Consider the following 23,493-nt stretch of genomic DNA (forward strand, 5'->3'; position numbering starts at 1 on the left):
CTGGGGTAACTAAAACAGGCCTGGAAAATGCTGTGAAAGAGGTAAATCAGTCACAAAAGGACAAGTAATGTGTCAATGGCATCTAATAAGAAAGACAACAAAGAAAAGCTTGATATAAAGAAAGCAATATTCTTTGATGGTTACCAGGGATGAGAAGGTCAAAGAAAGGGGAAGAAAAATCAGGAACCACACAGTAAACAGGGAGCCCTAATAGCATAGTCCCTAATCTGTGGTGCTGCCAACCCAAAGGCCATGGCTCTGATGATTCAAACCCACCAGCAGCTCCAAGAGAGAGAGAAAAGGACAATCTACTTCCACATGATTTATAATCCTGGAGATCTGATGAAGGGTTAGCTATCAGTCAGTTTCAACTAAACAGCAATGAGTTTGAGTTCTGAGAGAGAGTAAACACATGTTGAGTGAAGGAAAAAGCAATATATAATAAGGCAATCATTAGTATATCAAGAAAAGGAAGATATGAAGAGGTGCATAAGAAAGAGATCCACACAACAACTGTAAGCACTATTGTTGTTGTTGGGTACCATAGAGTAGAAACCAACCCATAGCTGACCCTCCGGCGGGTTTTCAGAGGCAGTTAATCACATGAGAGAAGATTGCACATCCTTCTCCCACAGAGCAGCTGACGGCTTCGAACCATGTACCTTCAGGATTGCAGCACTAGGCCAAATACTAATTTGAAGCTCTGTCTCACATACTTTAGGCACGTGGCCAGGAGGGACCAGTCCTTGAAGAAGGACATCACTCTCAGAAGGGTGGTGGGACAGTGCAAGAGAGGAAGATCCGGATGGGATGGATTGATGCAGCACCCGGGGTTATGAGAGTAGGTGTGGAGTCAGGGAGACTGGCTCAGGACAGATCAGGCTTCAGAGCTATTGTGCAAAGGGTTGCTATGGGTCGCAGGTGACTCGACAGCATGTAACAACAACATTACATATAAAACCCTACATGATCTGCAATAACAAATATTAATTTACAAGTGGATGTAAACGCAGACAGGTAAGGAGAATAGATGTGGGCAGGTGAAAGGTATTACACACAGGACCTTGTATAGACATTCTTCTTGTGCTGTCAAGTTGGAGCCAAATCAGCAGACCCCGCAGTGGGTTTTCAAAGGCAGTAAATCACATGAGAGGAGATTGCCCATCCTTCTCCTGCTGACATTTGGTAGATTTGAACCATGTGCCTGTGGGATTGCAGTGCAGCTTCTTACCCCCAGGCTACCACAGCTCCCTCATATAGAATTAGAAGATGATATTTCTAGAAGCGTATTTGCATATGCTGTAAATTTACCCATGTATATAGTAGAGCCAACAGGGGATAAAGTTATGTAAATGTATTAATAATTAAAACATACCCTGAGAGAATGAGAGGCTGGTCTCAAGGTCAAGAGACATAACATAGTCCACAGAGACAATGCTTTATATCATATTTAGTGAGTACTCGCGGGGACTGAAAAGCTTGTGAGAGGCCATCTAAGGTGTAACTATTGATCTTCTAGTCTCGAACAAGTAAAAGTGATAAAAATAAAGAATACAGAGAAACAATTAATCCAAAGAACTCATGAAGCACGTGACCTCACCCTGAGACCTGAGCTCCTGGCTCCTGGCTACCCCCCTGCTGACTGCTCTAAAATGGATCAGAGTAGAGGGACCGGACAGAGTGAGATGAAAGTGTGGAATAAAACTCAAAAGTATAAACATGGCCAGGCTTCTGGCCTGAAAGCTAATTGGTGAAATCCCACGACTCTGGCCCTCTGCTCACCCTTTGAACCTGGAACAAAGCTGTGACTCAACTTTCAGCCTGACAATAGACAGACCTTTAAGGTGAATAATGACATCAGGGAGGTGCTCGCTCCTTACCTTCGAACAATCAACCACAGGAGATCAAAAAGGCAGCATCTGCTCAGGAACAAAGCTCAGAAGGCAGGCAGGAGAGGATACAGAAGGATGAATAGAACCAAGACTCACAGGGAGGGAGTGATAGAATGGTGTTACAATAGAGGCTTATAATCAAGGCCATAAAACAAAATGTGTCTGAAGAGTTGAAAACCAATTGGCTCTGCAAACTTTCATTCAAATAACAATAAAAGTTTTTAAAAAGAAGGATAAAAGATGATGGTGGTTGGCTTGCCCATCATGCTGGCAGGGAGTTTTTGGATCTAGACCATTCTTACACCTGGCAGACGTCGTGTGTGCTGAGTATGACTACTCCACGTGGTTTTCACAGCTGGCGTCTTTCAGAAGCAAAATCACTAGAGCTGTCTTTTTGAGGAACCTCTGAGTGCTTTCAAATCACCAACTTTTCCGGTATAGGGAGTTAGAAATGTCCGTCAAAGCTCCAAGGCTATCAGAGCTCCCCATTATAACCACTAAACAATGGTTCATACCTTAGTAGGGTTCTGGGCTTTAGTTTCCCAGATGCCCTAAAACATGACTTTTGATGTGAACAGTTGTAGAATGTTCAGTTATGCACGAGAAAGATGCATGTGTCTGATGATGTGTCTGGTGTGGCGAATAGGTAGGTACATGCAGGGTTGACAATACCTGACCCCATCAGCCTTCTGCTGCATGGGAGAACACAAGCGAATGCAATGCAGACAAAACATGTGTCCAATCTGCCGGTGAGTCGGAGTGTCTATTTGAAAGTTAGGTAAACCTGAAAGACTTTGAGGATCATCCAGACTTGGAATTTCACTCTTTGGGAGTGGTGGTAATTGCCTGGCGAATTGATAAAGGGCTCTGGGTGTACACAGACCCTTTTCACTCCAACTTGGACATTTTTTCATAGTCATTTAGCCTCTGGAGACTCAGTATTCTCTTCTAATGAGTGTAAGTATTAATGGCCAAGTTCACAGGTTTATCACAATAATGGAATAATTATCATAAAAATGGAATAAGATGATACTGGGGAAATACTTAAAGAGCTACTAGGCACATGGCTTTTTTGCTAACATTGTGCACGTTATATGGGGTTTCTTGCCAACCATGCAAACTACCCACCGTGTTGTTTTTGTAAGCATGTTAAACACATGTTACTGACTTCAATTAACATTAAGAAGCATAATTAAACTATGAAATAAGTAGACCCAACGTGGCCTACTGGCTTCATTTAAGACTAGCAGATAAAGTTTTCATATTCAGTTGTTGAGGTAATGCGCTTTAATTATCAAATTAGATTAATAGAAATAAACCCATCTCTGGTTGGTTGTTTTCTGGTTACTAGGGGAATATCAAACTTGATCCAGACTTCTTGCCCATAGTTTATACTTTTTTATATTATTATTATCAAAACCATCATTTTCATATTGTTTTTATACATGTATGTAAACGAAAATGCAACTTTTCTGTAAAGTTTCATTAAAATCACAATAAAAACAAGATAAAAAAGAAAACAAACAGAATTTTAAAATAAACAAAATTATATAATTTACTTGCAGTATGAGGCCAGAATACACTTCTAGAAATATCATGAGACACTGTAGAACAGTTTTGCTTCATTTCATCACCTCTATGCATTATAAGTGTGACCATGTAAGATGTGTGTCTGCATTATTTGGTAAAAAACATAGTAAGTTCTTGGTAAATGGAAATTATGACTATAATGATTGAGTTAGTATTATTATCTGTAACAACTCTGACATGGTGTTGCTATTGTTAGGTGCCATTGAGTCACTATGCCTCATAGCAACTGTAGGTATGATGAACAAAAGATCTGACCTCTGTTCTATTCTGCGCCATCCTCACACTTCCCGATACACTAGAGCCCATTGCAGCAGTCACTGTGTCAATCCACCTGGTTGAGGGTCTTCTTCTCCTTTACCAATCCTCCAACCTTCCCAACATCATGTCCCTCTCCAAGGAATAACATCTTCTAGCAATACATCCAAAGTATGTGAGACAAAGCATCAATCATTCTGCCTACAAAGGGCACTCTGGCTGCACCCTCTCCAAGACATATTTGTTTGTTTTTTTTGCCTTCCTTGGAATGTTTCATGCTCTTCTCCAACACCACAGCTCAAAGGCATCAAGTCTTTGTCTGTCATTCATTGTCCAGATCTCAGATGCATAGCAAGTAATTGGAAAGACCAGGGCCTGAATCAGATGCATCTTAGTCCTAAAATGCACATGTTGTTGTTGTTGTTGATTGCCTTCGAGTCGAGGTTGACTCAAAGCAACTCTATGAACAAAAGACCTAAAGACTTTCCATAGCTGTCTTTGTTTCTCTAAGTTCATAGAGTTTCCATAGGCATGTGGTTTAGGAAGTAGATGCCACTCCTGCTTCCAAACCTGTTTTATGACTGGGAGCTCCACCAAACACTGTGTACAATGGGAAACCATTAAGGTTTTTTATATCCCCATGGCACAAGGCTCAGCATCACAGCAAACCCAGGTTACCTCATACAGCACATTGACAAAGAGTGATGTGCAAAGTAGAGGAAAGGTCCTCCAGATATAACAGCAACAGTCTCATTTAGCAGTGGGTAAGTGTTGTTGAGATGAATACGACTCAGGTTAAGCTTTGCAAAAAAGACCTGAACTCTGTTCTATAATTAAGATCATTTCTGTACATTTAAAGAAGAGTTTATAGAGTTTCCAGAGGCATCTAGTTTAGGAAGTGGATGCCACTTCTGCTTCCCAGCATTAATCAATCTGGAAGCTCATCCAAACATTGTACATAATGGGTAACCATTATGGTATTTGACACAACTATGGGGTAGTATTCAGCATCACAGCAACTCCAAATTTTTCCTTTCAGCAAATAGACAAATGACTGATGTGTCTTTTAAAGAACATTCATTCTGAAATTAATAAATTTAAAATCCTACAGTATTTTAAAGCCACACCCACAAGCAGGCCTCTACTCTTAGTCTAAAACTCACATGTAGTTGTTGTTGTTATGTGCTGTCGAGTCGCTTGAGACTCATAGCGACCCTATATACAACAGCCCTAAACTCTGCTCTGTCCTGTGCCAATCGCACTGTCTCTGACACTCCCATCCCGATTATCCCAGTCACTGAATCAAACCACCTCATAGAGGGCCTTCCCCTCCTGCGCTGTCCCTCCACCCTCCCAAGCATGATGTCCCTCTCCAAAGACCGGTCTCTCCTTACAACGTGTCCAAAGTATGTTAGACGGAGCCTCAGAATCCTTGCCTCCAAGGAGCCACCTGATTTAACCCTTTCCAGGATGAATCTGTTTTTTTCCCCTAGTAGTCCATGGTACCCTCAATACTCTTCTCCAGCACCGCAGCTCAAAGGCATCAATTCTCCTTCTATCTTCCTTGGTCATTGTCCAACTCTCTGATGCATAACAAGTGATTGCAAAGACCATGGCCTGTATCAGATGCACCTTAGTCTCCAGAGAGACACCATTGCTCTTCAGTACTTTGGAGAGGTCCCTAACAGCAGACTTTCCCATGGCAATGCGCCTTTTAATTTCCTGGCTACTGGTGCCAGGAGTGTTGACTGTGGAGCCAAGGGTTAAGTCCACAATAAGGGATATATCTTTCACTTTTTCTATAAAATGCTGGTCTGTCTGATACTTCTCTAAATCCAAACATTCAAATTAAGACAGACTAGGAAGAAGGATTGGCCATCCACTTCTGAGATAGCAGGCCTCTGAAAACCCTATGTACAACAAAACTCACATAGGCAAAATTAATTGCAAGTTAATGGTAGCTCTCCATCCATTTATGATAGATGCATGGATTTGCAATGTCTGCTGGATGCTCTGCTCTGCATTTGCAGAGAAGGATAGAGAAAGAATGGTTAATTACTTGGCTCTGTGAGAGGAATGGCCGTCCCCTTCCCCTCTCCTATGCCTACTAGAGGTCCTGAATTCCACCATTAGTGAGTCTTTGTCACTGAAGGACATAAAAATCAAACCTGATATCCAATCTTCCTGCATGTGATGGTGCAATATTTTTAAACATCACTCAATTACAAATGAGTAGCAAATGGACTCATCCCAATCTCTTTCATTCTTTCTCTTTAAAAACCAGGCAGATGGATTTTAAGGCGAACATGTGAGAACATTGCCAAGTACTATTTTTAAAGAGATGAGGGAAGGGTGATATATAGTGCCAGATATGAAAACCAATTACACAAATACTAACTAGCAAACAAACAAAAACAAACAGTATGTCAGCACTGTCTAGAAACATGCTTTAATAACAACTGTATAATACTGTCATAGGAGTAATCAAAAGGACAAATAGAGTGAAACAAAGAGGAAAATATAGAGTCCAGTAAATGTAAGAGCGTAATATGTTACAGATCTGGCATTCTTTGGTATGGTAAAGCATACTGATTATTTAGAGGAAAACAGAAAAGGTACCTAACATTCCATATACAAAATATATTCTTGTTGTTATGTGCTGTTGAGTTGGGACCAGCGCATGGTTGACCCTCTGGGTTTTCAGAACCTTACATCATAGAGAGAAGACTGCCCGTCTCTCTCCTGCAGTCTGTGGGTCTGCCTCCCTTCGGGTTGTCAGTGGAACTCCTTAACATGAGGCCACCAGAATGTCTAAAAAAGAGATTTAAAAATTTATAGGCATGTCCAAATGTTCACTGCCATTGAGTGGGAACCGATTTAGAACCGACCCTCCAGAGGCTTTTCAGAGGCTGTAAGTTGCACAAGAAGAGATAGCTCATCTTTCTCCCACTGAACACCTGGTGGATTCAAACCACTGGCTGTGGATTGGCAGCCACGTCCTTACCTACGAGGCCGCCAGAGCTCTCATTGTCCTTCATAGGAAAAGAAAATGAAGCTCAGTTATATAACCTCAAGGCGTGGAGAGGAACTTCCGTGTGCAAGGCACACGCTCAGAATGCCTAGAGGGAGGCATTAACAGAGCTGACTATGTAGCAAGATCTGGGACTCACTTTTCCTGTATCTCTGGTTTTCTGCCAGAAGTTCCAGAGCGAGGGTAATGGGTGCTGAGTGTCCTTGGTGGTAACAGGAGGAATGAGAAACACTTGCACAGCCTTATGAAGAATAAGACCTTTGCATGTCTGTCAGTTGTCCTCCTTCAGCCCATCTAAAACAATGCTGGCAACCTATCTGGGAAGATGTTTCCTTGAAGAGGAGTCTAAAAATATAGGAAGTCTTCTCCTCAGGAAAGAAAAGGAGGTATTTCCCCCATCTCAGACCAAGCCAGTGAGGTACCGAGAGACTCACACCTAGAAATCGGGTTGCCTTCTCTTGAATTCTGAGTTCTCTTACTCCTGGGCTGTGGTTTGTTGAGTGGCAGGAACCCATAGCTCTTGCAAGTACTCCTTCTGCAATGTGGCTGTGTAAAGGCTTGTGTCTGGAGACCTACCTGAGAACACTGGTACCTGCTATTTACCAAGAGAAGCCCAAATGCAACATGACTGCTGAAGCAAGCGGCAGTGGTGGGGAGAGGAGAGAGTGCAGAAGTGAGGGTCTGCCCTCCCACTTCCAGGCTTAGCAGGGAGAGACGTGGGGAGATTCATCTTACTATCTGCCTGTTGGAGTAAAGGGAGCCTTAAGGGGGATGCTGGACAGATGTAGCAAGTGGCCAAGAGCAGGGAGGGTAGACCAGGAGGATACAAGAATTCAGTCAGAGGGTATATGATTTGTGTCAGGAAATGGTGCAAGTTGTAAAGCAGAGTCTATGGAGGGTTCTGGTGAGTCCATCAATGAAACCCACAAGAGAACCAGCAGAAGACTGTCTGCTGTGGTTAGGATTGCTCTGGTGGTCTAGCAGGAAGAAGCTATGCTGAAATACCATGGATATATGGTTTGAATCCACTAGCTACTCCAAGTGAGAAGGCTGAGCAATCTTCTCACACGCTGGCTCTGGAAACCTGCTGGAGAGTCAGCTATGAGTCTGTTCTGATTCAAAGACACACACCACCACCACCAAGAAGAAAGAACCACAAATGGCCACTGGTGAATCAGCTTTCTCTTAACACTCCCAGTCCCTGCTACAACATTGGAGGAGCCAGGAATAGGGTAGGAAGAGTGAGGAAATAGACCCATGACCTTATTTCATCATTACTTGTCTGCAAGCTTTAAAGGATCAGGCCTAAGCTTTAAAGGGTTTACTTATTTTTTATTTAAGGTGTATTCAACTTTTTAACATCTGAAAGTGATCAAAAAGGTATAGACTATTCCCCAGGGTGTTGTTTATAAGTGGAATAGGAGATCCAGTATCGTATGCTTGAAGATAATAAAAAATCAAAAAAGACCCCAATAGCCCCCAAGACCTAACCTCTCGTTGGTGTAAATCATCAGAATTTGCTTACTCAGTAAAGTAGTTATATTTACAGTACTTTCTTCCCCTATGTGTCACATTGCAGGGGGGGGATGATTGATAATGTATATAACACAATGTTGTTGTTGTTGTTGTTGTTGTTATGAGCCACCAACGAGTTTCCGACTCATAGCAACCCTATGCACAACAGCTCTAAACCCTGCTCTATCCTGAGCCAACCGCACTGCCTCTGACACACCCATCCCGATTACCCTAGTCACTGAATCAATCCATCTCATAGAGGGTCTTCCCCTCCTGCGCTGTCCCTCCACCCTCCCAAGCATGATGTCCCTCTCCAAGGACCTGTCCCTCCTGGCAACATGTCCAAAGTATGTCAGACGAAGCCCCAGAATCCTTGCCTCCAAGGAGTAGCTTGGTTTAATCCTCTCCAAGATGAATCTGTTTGTTTTCCTGGCAGTCCATGGTATATTCAGTACCCTTCTCTAGCACCACAGCTCAAAAGCATCTGTTGGTATCCCTTAATATACAAAAATCTTCTAGCAATTAATAAGGAAAACAATTTGGTATACAAGCAAGCAAAAAATGTTGTTGTTGTTGTTACGTGCCATTGAGTCACCTGTAACTCATAACAACCCTATGTATAATAGTCCTAAACCCTTCTCTATCCTGCACCAATCTCACTGTCTCTGACACACTTACCCATTTTACTTCAGTCACTGGATCAACACATCTCATCAAGGGTCTTCCTCTCCTGTGCTGTCCCTCCATTTTCCCAAGCATGATATCCCTCTCCAAGGACCCGTCCCTCCTTGCAACATGCCCAAAGTATGTCAGATGACATTTCAAAATCCTTGTCTTCAAGGAGTAGTCTGCTTTCACCCTTTCCAGGACAAACCTGTTTGTTTTCTTAGCAGTCCATAGTATATTCAATACTCTTCTCCATTACCACAGCTCAAAGGCATCAATTCTCCTTCTATCCTCCCTAGACATTATCCAGCTCTCTGATGCATAGCAAGTGATTGCAAAGACCATGGCCTGTATCAGGTGCACCTTTGTCTCCAGACTGATATCATTGCTTTTCAGCAAAGAATAGACAATTCAAATAGGAAGAAATACTAATAGAGAGGAAACCTGTAAAGGTGTGCCATTTCAATGCTTGGAAAAATGAAAATCAAGGGAATCATGAAATAATATTTTTTTTTTATCTAGCAAATTAAGAAAAATCTGAAAGAGCAATAGTGATCAGTGCTGGCAAGGACTTGAAAATGCTCATATAAGGCTCATGGTGGGATGAGCTACCATTTAGTTTGGGAAAATATTTGGCAGTATCTTTTACTTTCAGCATGTTATCAAGAGGTGACAATCTTCAGAGAAGGGCATATGTTTGGAATAGCAGAGAGTCAGTCATAAAGGGGAAGGCTCTGAACAAGGTGGACTGATAACAGTGGCTGCAACGATGGCCGTCAGCACACACCATACACCAGGACGGGAGCAGGCAAGGTTCCGTTCTGTTACACCTGAGGTCACTGTGAACCAGCACCGACTCAAATGACACCTAACAAAACAACAACATCTACCAACCCTAAAATGTGATGAAGGCATAGTCTTTGACCTAACAATCCTGCTTGTAGGAATCTATCCAGTTGACAAGTAAACAACAAGAAAAGACTCTATCCAATTAGAAATAAGAAGCATACTGCAGCGCATTTTAAAAAAGACCACAAACAACTCCTGAATGTCCATTATTGTTGTTGTTGTTGTTGTTGTGTACTATCAAACTGATACTGACCCAGAGCTGACCCTCCACTAGGTTTTTAAAAGCAGTTAATTGCACAGAACGAGATTGTCCATTTTTCTCTGGTAGAGCAGCTGGTGGATTCAAACCATGTGCTTTTGAGATTGCAGTGCAACTTCTTACCACTAGGCCACCAAAGCATGTAATAAAGCATAGTCCACCCATGTCATGTAGTGGGCAGTGCTGGTAGGTAGAGCTGTGTGAGTTGGTCTATAAAAATATATATGAATCACTGTTTATAAAAAGACAAGTTTCAGGATTAGCTGAATATGGCCCCCTTTTTTTAATGTAAAGAAAAGGAAGAAAAATAAAAGGAAAAAACCTGTAAGAACGAACAAAAGAGGAAGAAAGAAGAGAGAAGAATGTTAAACACCTTGGAGCTTGGAGGAGTACATGCTGGTGTCAGCGTTGCTTTGGGGATGGAAGGGTAAGAAGAGTAGAGCATCATTTATTCTTCTCACAGTACCATATTGTTTGATTCACTATAGTGCTTTCCAAAAACCAGGTATTTTATCTTCTGTAATTAAAAAAAAAATTCCACCAAAAAGTGTAAAGGGAAAAGGATGTATTATTTTGGGTAAAAAGGTTGTTGCCTCCTAGAAGCAACATAAAACAAATGCCCACTAAAATTTTTAATAACTGACTTTGAGTCACTTGCTTCCTTTATCTGAACCTCATTTGCAAAATGAAGATATTAAATATGATGATCTTTCTGATTCCTCAGCTGTACAATCAACAGTCTTAGTACCAGCAGTCAGGAAATCAAAACACAAATTGCACTGGCAAAGTCTGCGGTCAGAGACCTCTCCAGAGTACTGAGAAGCAATGATTTCAGGCTAGAAGCTAAGATGAGCCTGATTCAGGCCATGGTCTTTACAATTACTTGTTATGCATCAGAGAGCTGGACAATGACTAAGGATGACAGAAGAAGAATCGGTGCCTTTGAGTTGTGGTGCCGGAGATACCATGGACCTCCAAAAAACCAAACAGATCTCTCTTTGAGAGGGTAAAACCAAGTTTCTCCTTGGATGCTAGGATTTTGAAGCTCCTTCTCACATACTTTGGGCACGTGGCCAGGAGAGACTGGACTATGGAGAAGGACATCGTGCTTGGAAAGGTAAAGGGACAGTGCAGGAGAGGAAGACCCCAGATGAGATGGATTGATACAGTAAGTGGGGCAAAGGAGTTAGGTGTGTCAGAATCAGTGACACAGGCTCAGAACAGGGCAGGCTTCAGAGCTGCGTAGCTGTACATATGGTCACTATGAGTCACAGGAGACTCAATAATATGTAACAATAACAACAATAAAAAATCATTTGTGTGAAAAAATGTTATGTTGGGGCAGTAGATATCAATAGTGGGTGTGTGTGTTGGGGACTGAGAATGGAGACACAGTGGTGTGAAGAGTCTCTGCTGGATAAGTTGAATTTCTAAGAAGCTGACACACAACACATATGAGAGTCTGAACTTGGCCCTCAAATAATTAAATCAAGGTACAGTGAGAGTCCACGCAACAGTATTTAGCATTTTCTTTTTCTTCCCCTTAGTAAGTATGAAGAACAGATCATCTGAGACTCTGGGCTGTACGAGGAGGAATGTGGCATCAGGATTGGTGAAAGAATCATCAACAACCTACGTTATACGGATGACACAACACTGCTTGCTGAAACTGAGGAGGACCTGAAGCGCTTGCTGCAGAAGGTCAAGGACTACAGCCTCCTTTATGGACTGAAGCTCAACATCAAGAAAACAAAGATTCTCACCACTGGGCCAATTGGCAGCATCAGTATGGATGGTGAAGAGATTGAGATAGTTAACAGTTTTAGTTTGCTTGGTTCCACAGTCAACACTGTTGGTAACAGGAGCCAGGAAATCAGGAGATGAATTGCATTGGGAAAGTCACTTGTGAGGGACCTCTCAAGAGTACTGACTGAATAACAATGACATCAGGCTGGAGACTAAGGTGCACCTGATCCAGGCTATAGTCTTTGCAATTATGTGCTATGCATCAGAGAGCTGGACGCACTGTGTTGTTATTATATAGGGGTGATAGAGAACTGATGCCTTTGAGCTGTGGTTCTGGAGATGAGTGTTGAATATACCATGGACTGCTAGGCGAACAAACAGGTTTGTCCTGGAGAAGGTGAAGCTGGAATGCTCCTTGGAGTCAAGGATTCTGAAGCTTTATCTGACATACTTGGGGCATGTTGCAAGGAGGGACTGGTCCTTGGAGAGGGACATCATTTTTGGGATAGTGGAGGTACGGTGCAGGAGAGGAAGACCCTCAATGAGATGGATCGATTCTGTGAATGGAGTGGTGGGAATGAGTGTGTCTGAGACAGCGAGGATGGCACAGGATAGAACGGCATTTAGGGCTCTTGTACATAGGGTCACTATGAGTGGCAAGCGACTCGATGGCACATAACGACAACAACAACAACAAGTAAGTTATGAATTAAAATCAGGAGAAGAGGTGTGAGAGGCAGAGCACTGGGCTGATCCCTGTTGTGTGCTATAAAGTCAGAATCAACTCATAGCTGACCCTCCAGCAAGTTTTCAGACGTAGTAAATTGCACAGAAGGAGATTGCCTATCTTTCTCCCCCAGAGCGGCTGGTGAATTCAAACTGCATGTCTTTGGGTGGACATTGCAACTTCTTACCACCAGGGCACCAGCACTCAGGCTGACGCCTAAGACTCTAAATCTGCTCTCAGGAACAGTTTCATTTTCTCAGAGAACTAAAAAAAAAATCTACCGATAGCTACAAAGGAAAGAGCAAAATTGCATCCAGATCATCCTCTTGGCTGCTACAGCAGTTTCCAGGGACATTCCAGGCCAGGCGTTTGGGAAGCAGACCAAGCACAGGGAGGAGTCTTAGCACCCTGCAGACCATTGCTGCCTCCAGTCATATCTTAGTTCCAAGGAGCTTCTCCTCCTTGCTCACACCCCTCCCCATTCTCTGTCCAAGCACCGTGGAGACACTCACCCAGGACCAAGAGGCGAACACGTGATTTGGCGATGCCCTCCATGTCATTTGTCAGGATGACAGAGCATTCATAGGTGCCATTGTCCTCCATGGTCAGCTGATCGATGATGATGGAGGCGTCCGATTGATCAGCAGAGCCCGAGACGTTGACACGGTTCTCATAACGGTCACCATAGCTGTATTGCTTGGTTTCAAACACCCGGGAGATCACCTTTTCCTAGAAAGATGAAGAGTTGCTCGTGGTTGAATTCAAGTCCTGGCATGGTGCTTCCAGCATGTCACCTACTGTTCCCAGAGCCTAGAAATAGCCCTCAAAACAAATCAACAGCTCTAACATGTGATAGTCATCTTTCAGATTCCTTGAACATTTTTAATATTTTTTTAAATGAAATCTTGAAAACTAGGGCAGGTAGGTATTTCACATGACAGGCACACATGTGGGTAGATGAGGCTGTCTCTGATCACAAAATAAAATGCTTTATTCAAATATTTTTAAAATAACAAGACTAATATTTGTGCACTGATACATGGTAGAAGCTCTAAATATTTTAAAAGAGAAAATGCAAAGTGTGGAACCATGTGTAGATAGCATGTGCAAGCATGTATATGCAAACATTTTCATGTGTGTGTGTGGGTGTGGCTAGAAAGACGAGTAGAAAGGCCGGATTCTGCAAAGGTGTGTTTTCTGGTTTGGAGTTGACACTAGGGTGTGGCTCTTGCTCGCATTAGGGTGTGAGCTGATGAGATTTGGCCTTGCCTTTAAAAAGGCTTTTTGAATTTTGTGGATCTCCCAAATAAAACAGGCTTGGAAGCAGGAGTGGCATCCACTTCCAAAAAAAGCTTGCCTCTGGAAACTCTATGAACTTGGAGAAAGATGAAAGTTTTGCGTTCAAGACTTTCGTTCATAGGGTTGCTATGGGTCATCTATGACTCTATGGCACTTAACAACAACACCAACACCACCACACACAAACACACACACTTATTTGCATATGCATGCTGCATTTGTGGAAGTCTACCTCCACACATTGGCAAGAGTGGTTGACTTTGTGAGAGGAACAGAGGGCTGGAGTGTGAGGGGGAAGTATTTTCACTCTGCACAACTTTATGTGGTTGAATCTGTTACCTTATTCAGGCATTTCTTAAACACACCTATAAGGAAAAAGGACCTCTTGTACATTGCTGTGGAGCCCAAAATGTTCACTTATAAAAGGCAATTTGGTAATCTCAATTTGGTAATCTTTGGTAATCTCTGTGCCCACCTATGGAGGGCAACTTAGCAATATCAACTTGGTAAAACAATTTACCCAGTGCAGGAATGTATCCTAGAAAGCACACATACAAATGGCATACATATGGAGTTATTTGTGGCAATCTTATAAAGGAGAAGGTTGGAAACAAGTAGGTGTCCCTCATTAAGGACAAGTTAAAGAGTGCTATTATATCCACAAAATGGAATTCTATGAGCTCTAAAAGGATTGAAGAAATGTTATGCTGTTTTCTGATTTCGAAAGATTTCCAGAAATTATTGTCAAGGAAAAAAATGCCAGGGACAAAGTCTACCTAGAATATACTAACTTTCGTATAAGAAGAGAGCAAAATAGGACTGTCCACATACAAATGTATTCATAGTTTCTTGAATTTGCATAAAACATCACTGTTAAGTTTCACAAGCAACTCCTAAAATCAGACTTTAGCCATTCACTCAACACATCTCACTTATTGCTTTTGAGCAGGAATTGACAGCCAAAACTAATGTACAAAATGAGTAATTATTATAACAGAGATACCAGCCAATGAGGATGTAACCTGTCCCAAAACAATCAAACCAAACCCTCTGACTCATGGTGATTCTGTGTGTGCCAAGGAGATCCGTGCTCCACAGGCTCTCAGTGACTGGATTTTGAAAGACGTTGATCACCAGGTCTTTGTTCTGAGGCACTCCAGGATGGAGTAGAACTATCAACCTTTTTAGAGTTAAGCACATAATCATTTGTGGCCCCCTAAATAATTAGATTCCATTAAACAACTTAAAGAAAATCCCCATAGCCATCCAATCACCACCATCTCAAAGCTGACCATCCATCAGCGTTACAGGTTTCTGGCACTCTGAGTCAACGGAGGAGTTTGCCCATCTTTCTTCGTTGGAGTTGATGGTGGATTCGAACCATCAGAGAGCCATGGTCTTTGAATTATCAGTGCAATTCTTTAGGGACTATGCCACCAGTGCTCTCTATTAGCTAATACCAGTGAAAATCTAGATTCTTGGATTTGCAGCAGCAATTAGTGAAAATCAACTGGTGGGTGAGCTGGTGGGTGAGTGAGTACCATCATCCTAGCCTATAAAGTAAAATCTTCTATCAGGAAGATGACTATATTAATCAAATGAAATGACTTTAAATTATGTAGATGATACAATTGAAGATAAAACCTAGGCTAGTCTCCCTGGCCTCATTGACTCAACAGCACATAACAAGTCTGCCTGGAAAGAGCTGTGTACAGGCAGGGTACCCCGGCACAGATGATTAGTGTAAAGAGAGTCACTGTCTTTGAGCAACATCATGATAGATGGAGCCAAGATTAAAGTTGCCAATGATCTCATATTACTTGGCTCTAATGAAAAACCATGATAGTAACCTCTAGGAAATCAAAAGATATGTTGCCTTCTGGGAAAATCCACTGTCAAGGCTCTCTCCAAAGAGCTAAAGAACAATGATATCAGTTTAAAGACTAAGGTGCATCTGATCCAATGCATGGTATTTTCAATTGTTTCCTATGCACTTTTAAGCTGGACAATGAATTAGGATGACAAAAGAAGAATCGATGCCTTTGCATCACAGTATTGGGGAAGGGTACTGAATATCCCATGAACTGCCAAAAGAATAAATCCTTCTTAGAGGCAGTGAAGCCAAGGTAAGTGCCTCCTTAGAAGGAAAGATCATGAAATATATCTTGGCATCTGTCAGTATGCGTCAGTCCTTGGAAAAATACATCATGTTGGGAAAGGTGGAGAGTCAGAGAAAGACAGGATGACTCTTTACAACATGGATTTACACAGTGACTGTCACAATGGGCTCAAGCTTGCCTGACTTCATGAGGATGGCACAGAGCAGGGCAAGATTCAGATCTGTTGTCCATAGGGTCACTATGAGTCACAGAGGACTTGACAGCATATAATAACAACAATTAAAGACATATGAAACTGGCTAACAGAAAGATATAATAGGGCAGGTGACTTTCTGCCACCCCTTAAAATAAAGGTGACATGACCCTGCCTTCTCTGCAGAGGCCTGAGGCACAGGTGATGCAGGTGATGCTCTGAGTGCCACTTGAAATAAGGTGCAACGAAGCAGTTTCTATTAACTCAGCTCAGGCAAAAGGTCTTCCTCAAGCAAGACAGACATCCATAGGCATGGGGAGGGGGCACTGGTTCCTGGGGCTCAAAGTTTAGAGCAAGGTGCCACAAATACAAAAGGTGCTTGACTGAGACAGCAAGACAAGACCAGATGAGGCCTTGCCACTGACCTGACGCAAACTGACTCAAAAATTCTCCAATTTAGTGAGAGGTAGTTGAAGGACCTAGGTGTGTCTGACTCAGACCATAGTCTTTTACTTCATTTGTTATGTTGCTGAGAGCTGTACAATGAAAAAAGATGATAGAAGAAAAATATACATCTTTGACCTGTGATATTGGAAGAGTAATGAATATCCCATGAACTGCCAAAAGAACAAACAGATTTGTTTTAGAGAAATTGTAATCAGAGAGCTCCTTGCTTGCAAGGAGGATGCAACTTTGTCTCGCATATTTTGGGCATGTTGCTAGGAGAGTCTATTCTTTGGAAAAGGATAACATGTTTGGATATGTGGGAGGATGTGAAAGAGAGGAAGACCCTCAACCATAGTGACTGCAGCAATGGTCTCTAGAGTGTCAGGAAGTGTGAGGATGGCGCAGGAGATGGAAGGGATCAGATCTGTTGTTCACCTGGTTGCTATGAGTTGTACTTGACTTGACAGCACTTAACAACAACAACAATAACTGACACATGATTTGCTCTTAACTGCTATTTATCTAGAAATTGAGATTCGGGTCATGATTTAAATATTGTCTCTGGGTGCTCATATTGTGTAGGGGGTGGGGAGCGTGCAGGTCCGTGATCATCAGGCATTCATCCTGTGGTGCTTGCTTACATGTGTAGATGCAATTATAGATACACATCTCCTCCTCTAGGTCCAACATGTATTGGAGCTCCCACTCCCCATCTCTGCTGGCATAGTTCTTCCCTCTCTCTGTTCCCCCGCTCCCTTCCCATTCCTGTGGGCATAGTTAGCATGGAGTTGCAAAGCTAACTCAAAGGCACAGCTTCTCTGGTGGTTCGACTCTACCAGCAGCTCTGGGAGAAAGGCAGAGAATCTCCTGCCAAGTGATTGACCTTCTGGATGGAGGGTCGGCTATGAGTTGGCTCTCACTCCATGGCCATGAGAAGTAGAGAGGATTTCTTGAATGCCTTTCTTTGTAGGGTTCCTCTAAGAGGTAAAGATGCTGTTGTTAGTTACCATCAAGTGGATTCTGACTCTGTGATCCTGGGGATTGAGAGTAGAATTTCTCCATCACCACACCTATTCATTCCAGGTACCCCTGGGTGAGTTCAACCCTTCTGACTGGTGGTTAAGTCCTTAACAGTTTGTACTACTAGGACCTCCTCTAAGAGGTAGTAGAACTTGCTGCCCCTGAATTGTTTCTAACTCATAGTGACCCTGTAAGAGTATAATTTCCCAACAAGTTTTCTTTCTAAGCCTGTTAATCCTCATAGGGGCAGATGACCTCATCTTGATCTTATGGAGAAACTGGTGGGTTCAAACCACCATCCTTTTGGTCAGCAGATGAATTATTTAACCACTCTGCTACCAAGGCTCCTTTCAGTATAAAATCCAAACCACGCCAACTGCTGTTAAGTCAGTTCTGATTTGTAGTGACCCTTCACCAAATCTCTGAGACATTAGTCAAGTAAGTCCCCAAGCATCTCCAGACTCTTAAGGATCCTTACCGAATAATCCATTCTTAGCTTATCCCATTGGATAACTCCATGCCGTTGAGAGGTGGCAGTCTGGTAGGTGCATGGCAGGGTGACACTCTTTCCCCGGGCAGCCCGAACCGCCTCCTGAGGTGTTTGCACAGAGATGGCATTGATAGTCACCCAAACTAGAGAAAAGAAGGAAATAGGGAAAATAAATGATAAGGTTGAATCCACTCATTGCCTAAGGAACCACTATGAAAATGTCTAGAGAGAAGCACTTGCTTCTATATCCAGAACCATTTATCACTCACTACAATAGCAATCTGGGCCATGTCACTCTAGGTGTTCTCTTCCAAGACAGAGGAAGACAAGCCCATGTACCTTGATGCCACCCAGATATACATCTCCTTCCCTCAGTATCACAAAGAAACTATAGGAATCTGTAAAAGAGAAGGGACTCAGTGCCTTTTCTGAAACTCTAACTCAGGACCTTCAGATTAGGAGACTGATGCGCTGCCTTCTGTGCTAAGAAAGCCCACGGACTACCAGAAGAACAAATAGATATGTCTTGGAGAAGGTGCAGCCAGAGTGTTTCTTGCAGCACAAGTGCTTGGTGTTCCTTGGAGGCAAAGATAATGAGGTTTTGTCTCACATACTTTGGGAATGTTGCTAGGAGAAGTTATTTCTTGAGGAGGGACAGTATGCTTGGGAAGGTGGAGGGATGACAAAGGAGAGGAAGACCTTCAACCTGGTGGCTTAAGACAGTGACTTCGGCAATGGACTCTATCATGTCAGAGATGACAGTGACACAGGATAGGGCAGGGTTCGGGTCTGCTGTTCAGAGGGTCTCTGTGAGTCATGCTCGACTCGATGGCACCTAACAACATAACAAAAACAAGATAGGGAGCTATGGTGACCTGGTGATAAGAAGCTGTTCTGCAATCCCAAAGGCTCATGGTTCAAATCCATCAGCTGCTTCGTGGAGAAGGATGGGCAATCTCCTCCTGTGTGATTTACGGTGTGATTTACATGGGTTAGTTCCAACTCAATGGTACCCAACATCATGGTGGTGTAGGCTGTCGGGAGCTGTGCTGCTTACTCTAAGGCAGCATCTCTCTGGATGTTGGATTCCATCACTGGCTCCAAGGAGAAGAATGGACAATCTCCTTCCCTGCGATTTACAGCCTTAGAAACCCAATGAAGGATCAGCTGTGGCAAGGTTCTAACTCCACTGAAATAAGAGTTTTGAATTTAGTGATAGAGTGGGTATGTTATTAGCAGAGGCCACTCCCTGGAGAAAGAAATCATGCTTTGGAAATTAGAGAGGGAGCCAGAAAGAGGAAAATTGTCAATGAGAAGGGTTGACAGTGGCTACAGCAAAGGGCTCTAGCACGTCAGAGATCGCTTGGGTGGGGAAAGACGGCGCAATTTTGTGCTGTTGGAAAAGGGTTCTCAGCGAGTGGAAATCTGTGCAATAGCACCTCATAACAACGATAACATGGTAATTTAGAGCTTGATTTTGAGCCTCAGCCCCACCTCTTATCAATTGTGTAAACTCTTAACCTTAAGAAACCTTAAATCTCAGGTTTCTCATCTGTAAAAATGTTATGTTGTTGCTATGGACTGTCAAATTGGAACTGACTCGTAGCTGACCCTCCAAAAATTTTCCAAGGCAGTAAATCACACTGGAGGAGATTGCCTGTCTTTCTCTTATGGTGCAGCTGGTAGATTCAAGTCACGTGCCTTTGGATTGGCAGTGCAATTCCTTAGCTCTAAACCACCAGCCTTGCCTATATGTAAAATAGGAACATTAATACTTTCTAGAGTATTTGGGGAAATGATTTAATTCTAAGAGAAGGATATCTGGTGGCCCGTTGTGTGTATTGTCAAGTCGGAACCCACCCATGCCTAATCCCCCAGTGGATTTTCAGAGGCAGTGAATCATTCAGGAGAAGAGTGTCCATCTTTCCCCCACAGAGCAGCTGGTGGATTCAAACCACAAGCTTTGGGATTATAGCACAACTTCTTACCACTAGGCCACCAAAGCATTGCCAACTCAGAAATAGACAGTTTCTTTCTCAGCTGCTCTGAAAAAGAAAGTTAGGCAATCTCTTCCCCTGTGATCTACAATCTCTAAAAACCTGCTGGAGGACCAGCTGTAAGTTATAATACATAACTCCGTGATGCATGAAAACAACATCAATATGTGTAAAAAGCTTTGATTTGTGTCTGGGATATTGAAAGCTCTTAGTAAATATAATCTATCATCTTAATTTTGTTGATGATGATTTATTACTTATCTAACAAATATTTATTTGTTAAACTTTGTACGAGAAATTCTGTTAATAAAATTAGATTCAGGTGAAGGGATAAAGGATATTCCCAGGGTGGATTATTTTATATAAGGTTATCAGGAAAAGGCTCTCTGTGAAGAGAACATAGGTGCTGAGACCTGGAAAAGGTAAGAAAAAAGTGGTGCCACACCATATCTGTCATCATACAGACTTCCTAAAATGTGACATTGTGGTGTTAAAGGTTTCTTGTTCAAATAGCCACTGACTCTGAGTTTGTCCTGTGAATTGATAGGACTATGCAAATACGGTGTGTCAGTGTATCCACGAGGGGAATGGTTAGTCTTAACCACTAAATAGAGCAGATTCAGCGGCAGATTTTGAGAATCTCACCACCAGCATAGATGTAGAGAATGCAGTGCACCCTTCAGGGCCAGAGTGTCTTGGCACTAGCTAAAGCTACAGGAGGAGAGATGCAGCCACAGTAGAGAACCAGACACCTGATATGATTCAGAGCTGATCTTGGGAGTCCTACCCCACAGAATCAGAGCCAAGGCCCTTTGCCCAAGTTTGTTGAAAGACTAGGGGGAGAACCATAATAGGCAGGACTAAGAGCTTTATATCACCGGCCAAAGTCGTGAGGCTGAGGGTCTGTGAGTACATGTTAGAAGTTGTCCTGACTGAGAAATTGTATCCAGTTAACTGCCCTAATAAACTCTGTAGTTGTATGATTCCGTGTTCTCTGTGAGCTATTGCAATGGATTTCGGATCTGGGAGAGCAGTGAGCTTGGTGCTAGAATGAGTAGAAAGAAGTGCAGGAGCGTAAAGGTGCAGGTCTGACGTCATGGGAATTGGTTTTGCGTTGCGGATGATGATGATGGGGGCAGTTCCCCCTTGTGGAGTTGGTAGAGGACAGACGTGGCCATCCCCATGCAGCCCTTGCCCCTTTTCCAGACAGTGATGATCATCAGGTTATGGAGTCTATGATCCCTCCACTTGAGTCTGGGTGGCCCTGTGATAACAGTGTAAGTTGCACTGTATGACCTCTGAGGCAACCTATATCAACTCATAGCTTCTTCCTGGTCTTCCCGAGAGGTGGACCTTAGGAACATGAGCATATCCTGAGAGGAAGGTAAGCAGCCACAAGGAAAGACCATGTGTAGGGATTCAGGATACAGCCCAGCTGAGGTCCCTCTGACTGTCAACATCAACTACCAGGCATATGGGTAAGTCCAGAGTCCTGGGGAGCAGAGAGGAGCTATCTTTACAGACCACTGCCCAAATTGAAAATTCAGAAAAAACATATTCATCGTTTTCAACCACTAAGTTTACAGGTAGCTATTATGCAGAAATTGATAAGTAGAACAGAAACCATGTGATATGTGTAGGGAGAATGTTCTAGCAAGAGCATGGCTGGTCTGTGGGGAACAGTAAGAGAGACATAATGAGAGGGAAGTGAGTGAGGAGGAGGCAGGAAAACATAGGGGCTCAAATAACATCAAATCTTAGAGGCTTTGTCTGAGGTTTTGTGTTTTACGAGAAGGGAGTAAGGACAGGAGAAATTGAAATAAATTTAAGTATGGGTTACACATATTTGAAGGAGTTGTGTTGGCTTAATCTTTTAGCAAGTTGTGCTAACCTGAAGATAGCTTGTCTCCCTGTTCGAATCCACCAATGGTTCCATGGGAGAAAGATGGGCAGTCTCCTCCCATTTCTATTTATAGCCTCAGAAACCCAAAGGAGTCAGAATCGACTGTGCAGTATGAGTTTGAGTCTGAATACAGATTTCTATACATTTCTTTAACTCATTGTTGTCGATTCAGTGAAGTTTTACATAGCAGCTTGGTTTTCCTGTCAAGAGTTCACACATATCAGCTGACAGTGTACAGGAGCAAATTGGGTTTCTATTCAACAACTGATACTCATCTTGTTTTGTAGTGTTGATTGTGGTCTTCACAATGTAAGTCCCTCCCTGTGTTTCTTGTTTTTGTTCCTCTTCCTTTCCCAACCTTCCTGTCTGCTAAACTTTGTCCCAAGGCAAATGCTGCCCCTTTGATCTCTTACGGTTCTAAGGGCTGTAATCCTCCCCAGGGTAGTTGTTCCTCTGATAGACCTAGTTATTGATAGACTGAAAACTAAGCCAGGAGAGCGAGCTCAGTTTCGGGCCTGAGGGTGACTAAACTCTGTAGTCTCAGGGCTTCCATTAGACAGACACATTTAAAAGAAGATAATTCTGGATACAATGAGGCTATTTTAATAGTCCAGAGGTCTTAGCTGAATGTCTAACAAGACTTTCAAAGGCAGTAAATCTGCCGTCATGGACCTCTCCAGAGTGCTGAAGAGCAAAGATGTCAGTTTAGATACAAAGGTGCACCTAATCCAGGCCGTGGTTTTCTCAATTACTTATTATCCTTCAGAGAGCTGGACAATGACTAAGGATGACAGAAGAATAGATGCCTTTGAGTTGTGGTGCTGGAGTAGAGTCTTGAACATACCATGGACTGCCAATTAAACAAATAGGCCTGTCTTGGAGAGGCTGAAACCAAGTATCTCCTTGGCGGCGAGGATTTTGAAGCTCCTCCTCACTTAGTTTGGGAACATGTCCAGGAGAGACTGATCCTTGGAGAAGGACATCATGCTTGGAAGGATGGACAGACAGGGCAGGAGAAGAAGCCCCCGAATGAGATGGATTGATGCAGTGACTGGGGTGATGGGGGATGGTGTGTCAGAATTAGTGAGACTGGCTCAGGACAGGGAAGGGTTCAGAGCTGCTGTACATAGGGTTGCTATACATTGCAGGTGACTCAATGGCACATAACATACTATGACAGGTTTGGAAGCAGGAGTGGCATCCACTTCCTAAATAACATGCCTCTGGAAACTCTATGAACTTTCATAAATGTCTATAGTTGTACAAGGGCTTTAGGACTTTTGTTCTTAGGGTCACTATAAGTCATGCTCAACTCGAAGGCAATCATCAACAACAACAACAACAAATCACATAGGAGGAGATTACCCATCTTTCTCCCATGAAGCAGCTGGTGGATTAGGACCTTGTGCTTTTAGATTAGTAGCACAACCTCTTACCATTAAACTCTCAGAGCTCCCTGGACTCAGGTGATGGTAATGAAACTGGTGAGCTGTG

General features: G+C 42.9%; 1 protein-coding gene across 1 annotated transcript in view; it reads right to left on the reverse strand.

Moving 5' to 3' along the window:
- The window catches only part of GPA33 (glycoprotein A33 (transmembrane)), a 90,996-nt gene that overhangs the window by 19,208 nt on the left and 48,295 nt on the right, over positions 1-23,493 (reverse strand). Inside the window, exons 5-6 of the mRNA XM_006887444.1 lie at positions 18,088-18,242; positions 13,043-13,259 (exon numbers count right to left, since the gene is read on the reverse strand). Of these exons, the coding sequence (XP_006887506.1) occupies positions 13,043-13,259; positions 18,088-18,242 (372 nt within the window). The remainder of the gene's footprint in view (positions 1-13,042; positions 13,260-18,087; positions 18,243-23,493) is intronic.

The sequence above is a fragment of the Elephantulus edwardii genome, unplaced genomic scaffold (genome assembly GCF_000299155.1).
Source record: "Elephantulus edwardii isolate Elephantulus edwardi_28Jun2011 unplaced genomic scaffold, EleEdw1.0 scaffold00057, whole genome shotgun sequence".
NCBI lineage: Eukaryota > Metazoa > Chordata > Mammalia > Macroscelidea > Macroscelididae > Elephantulus > Elephantulus edwardii.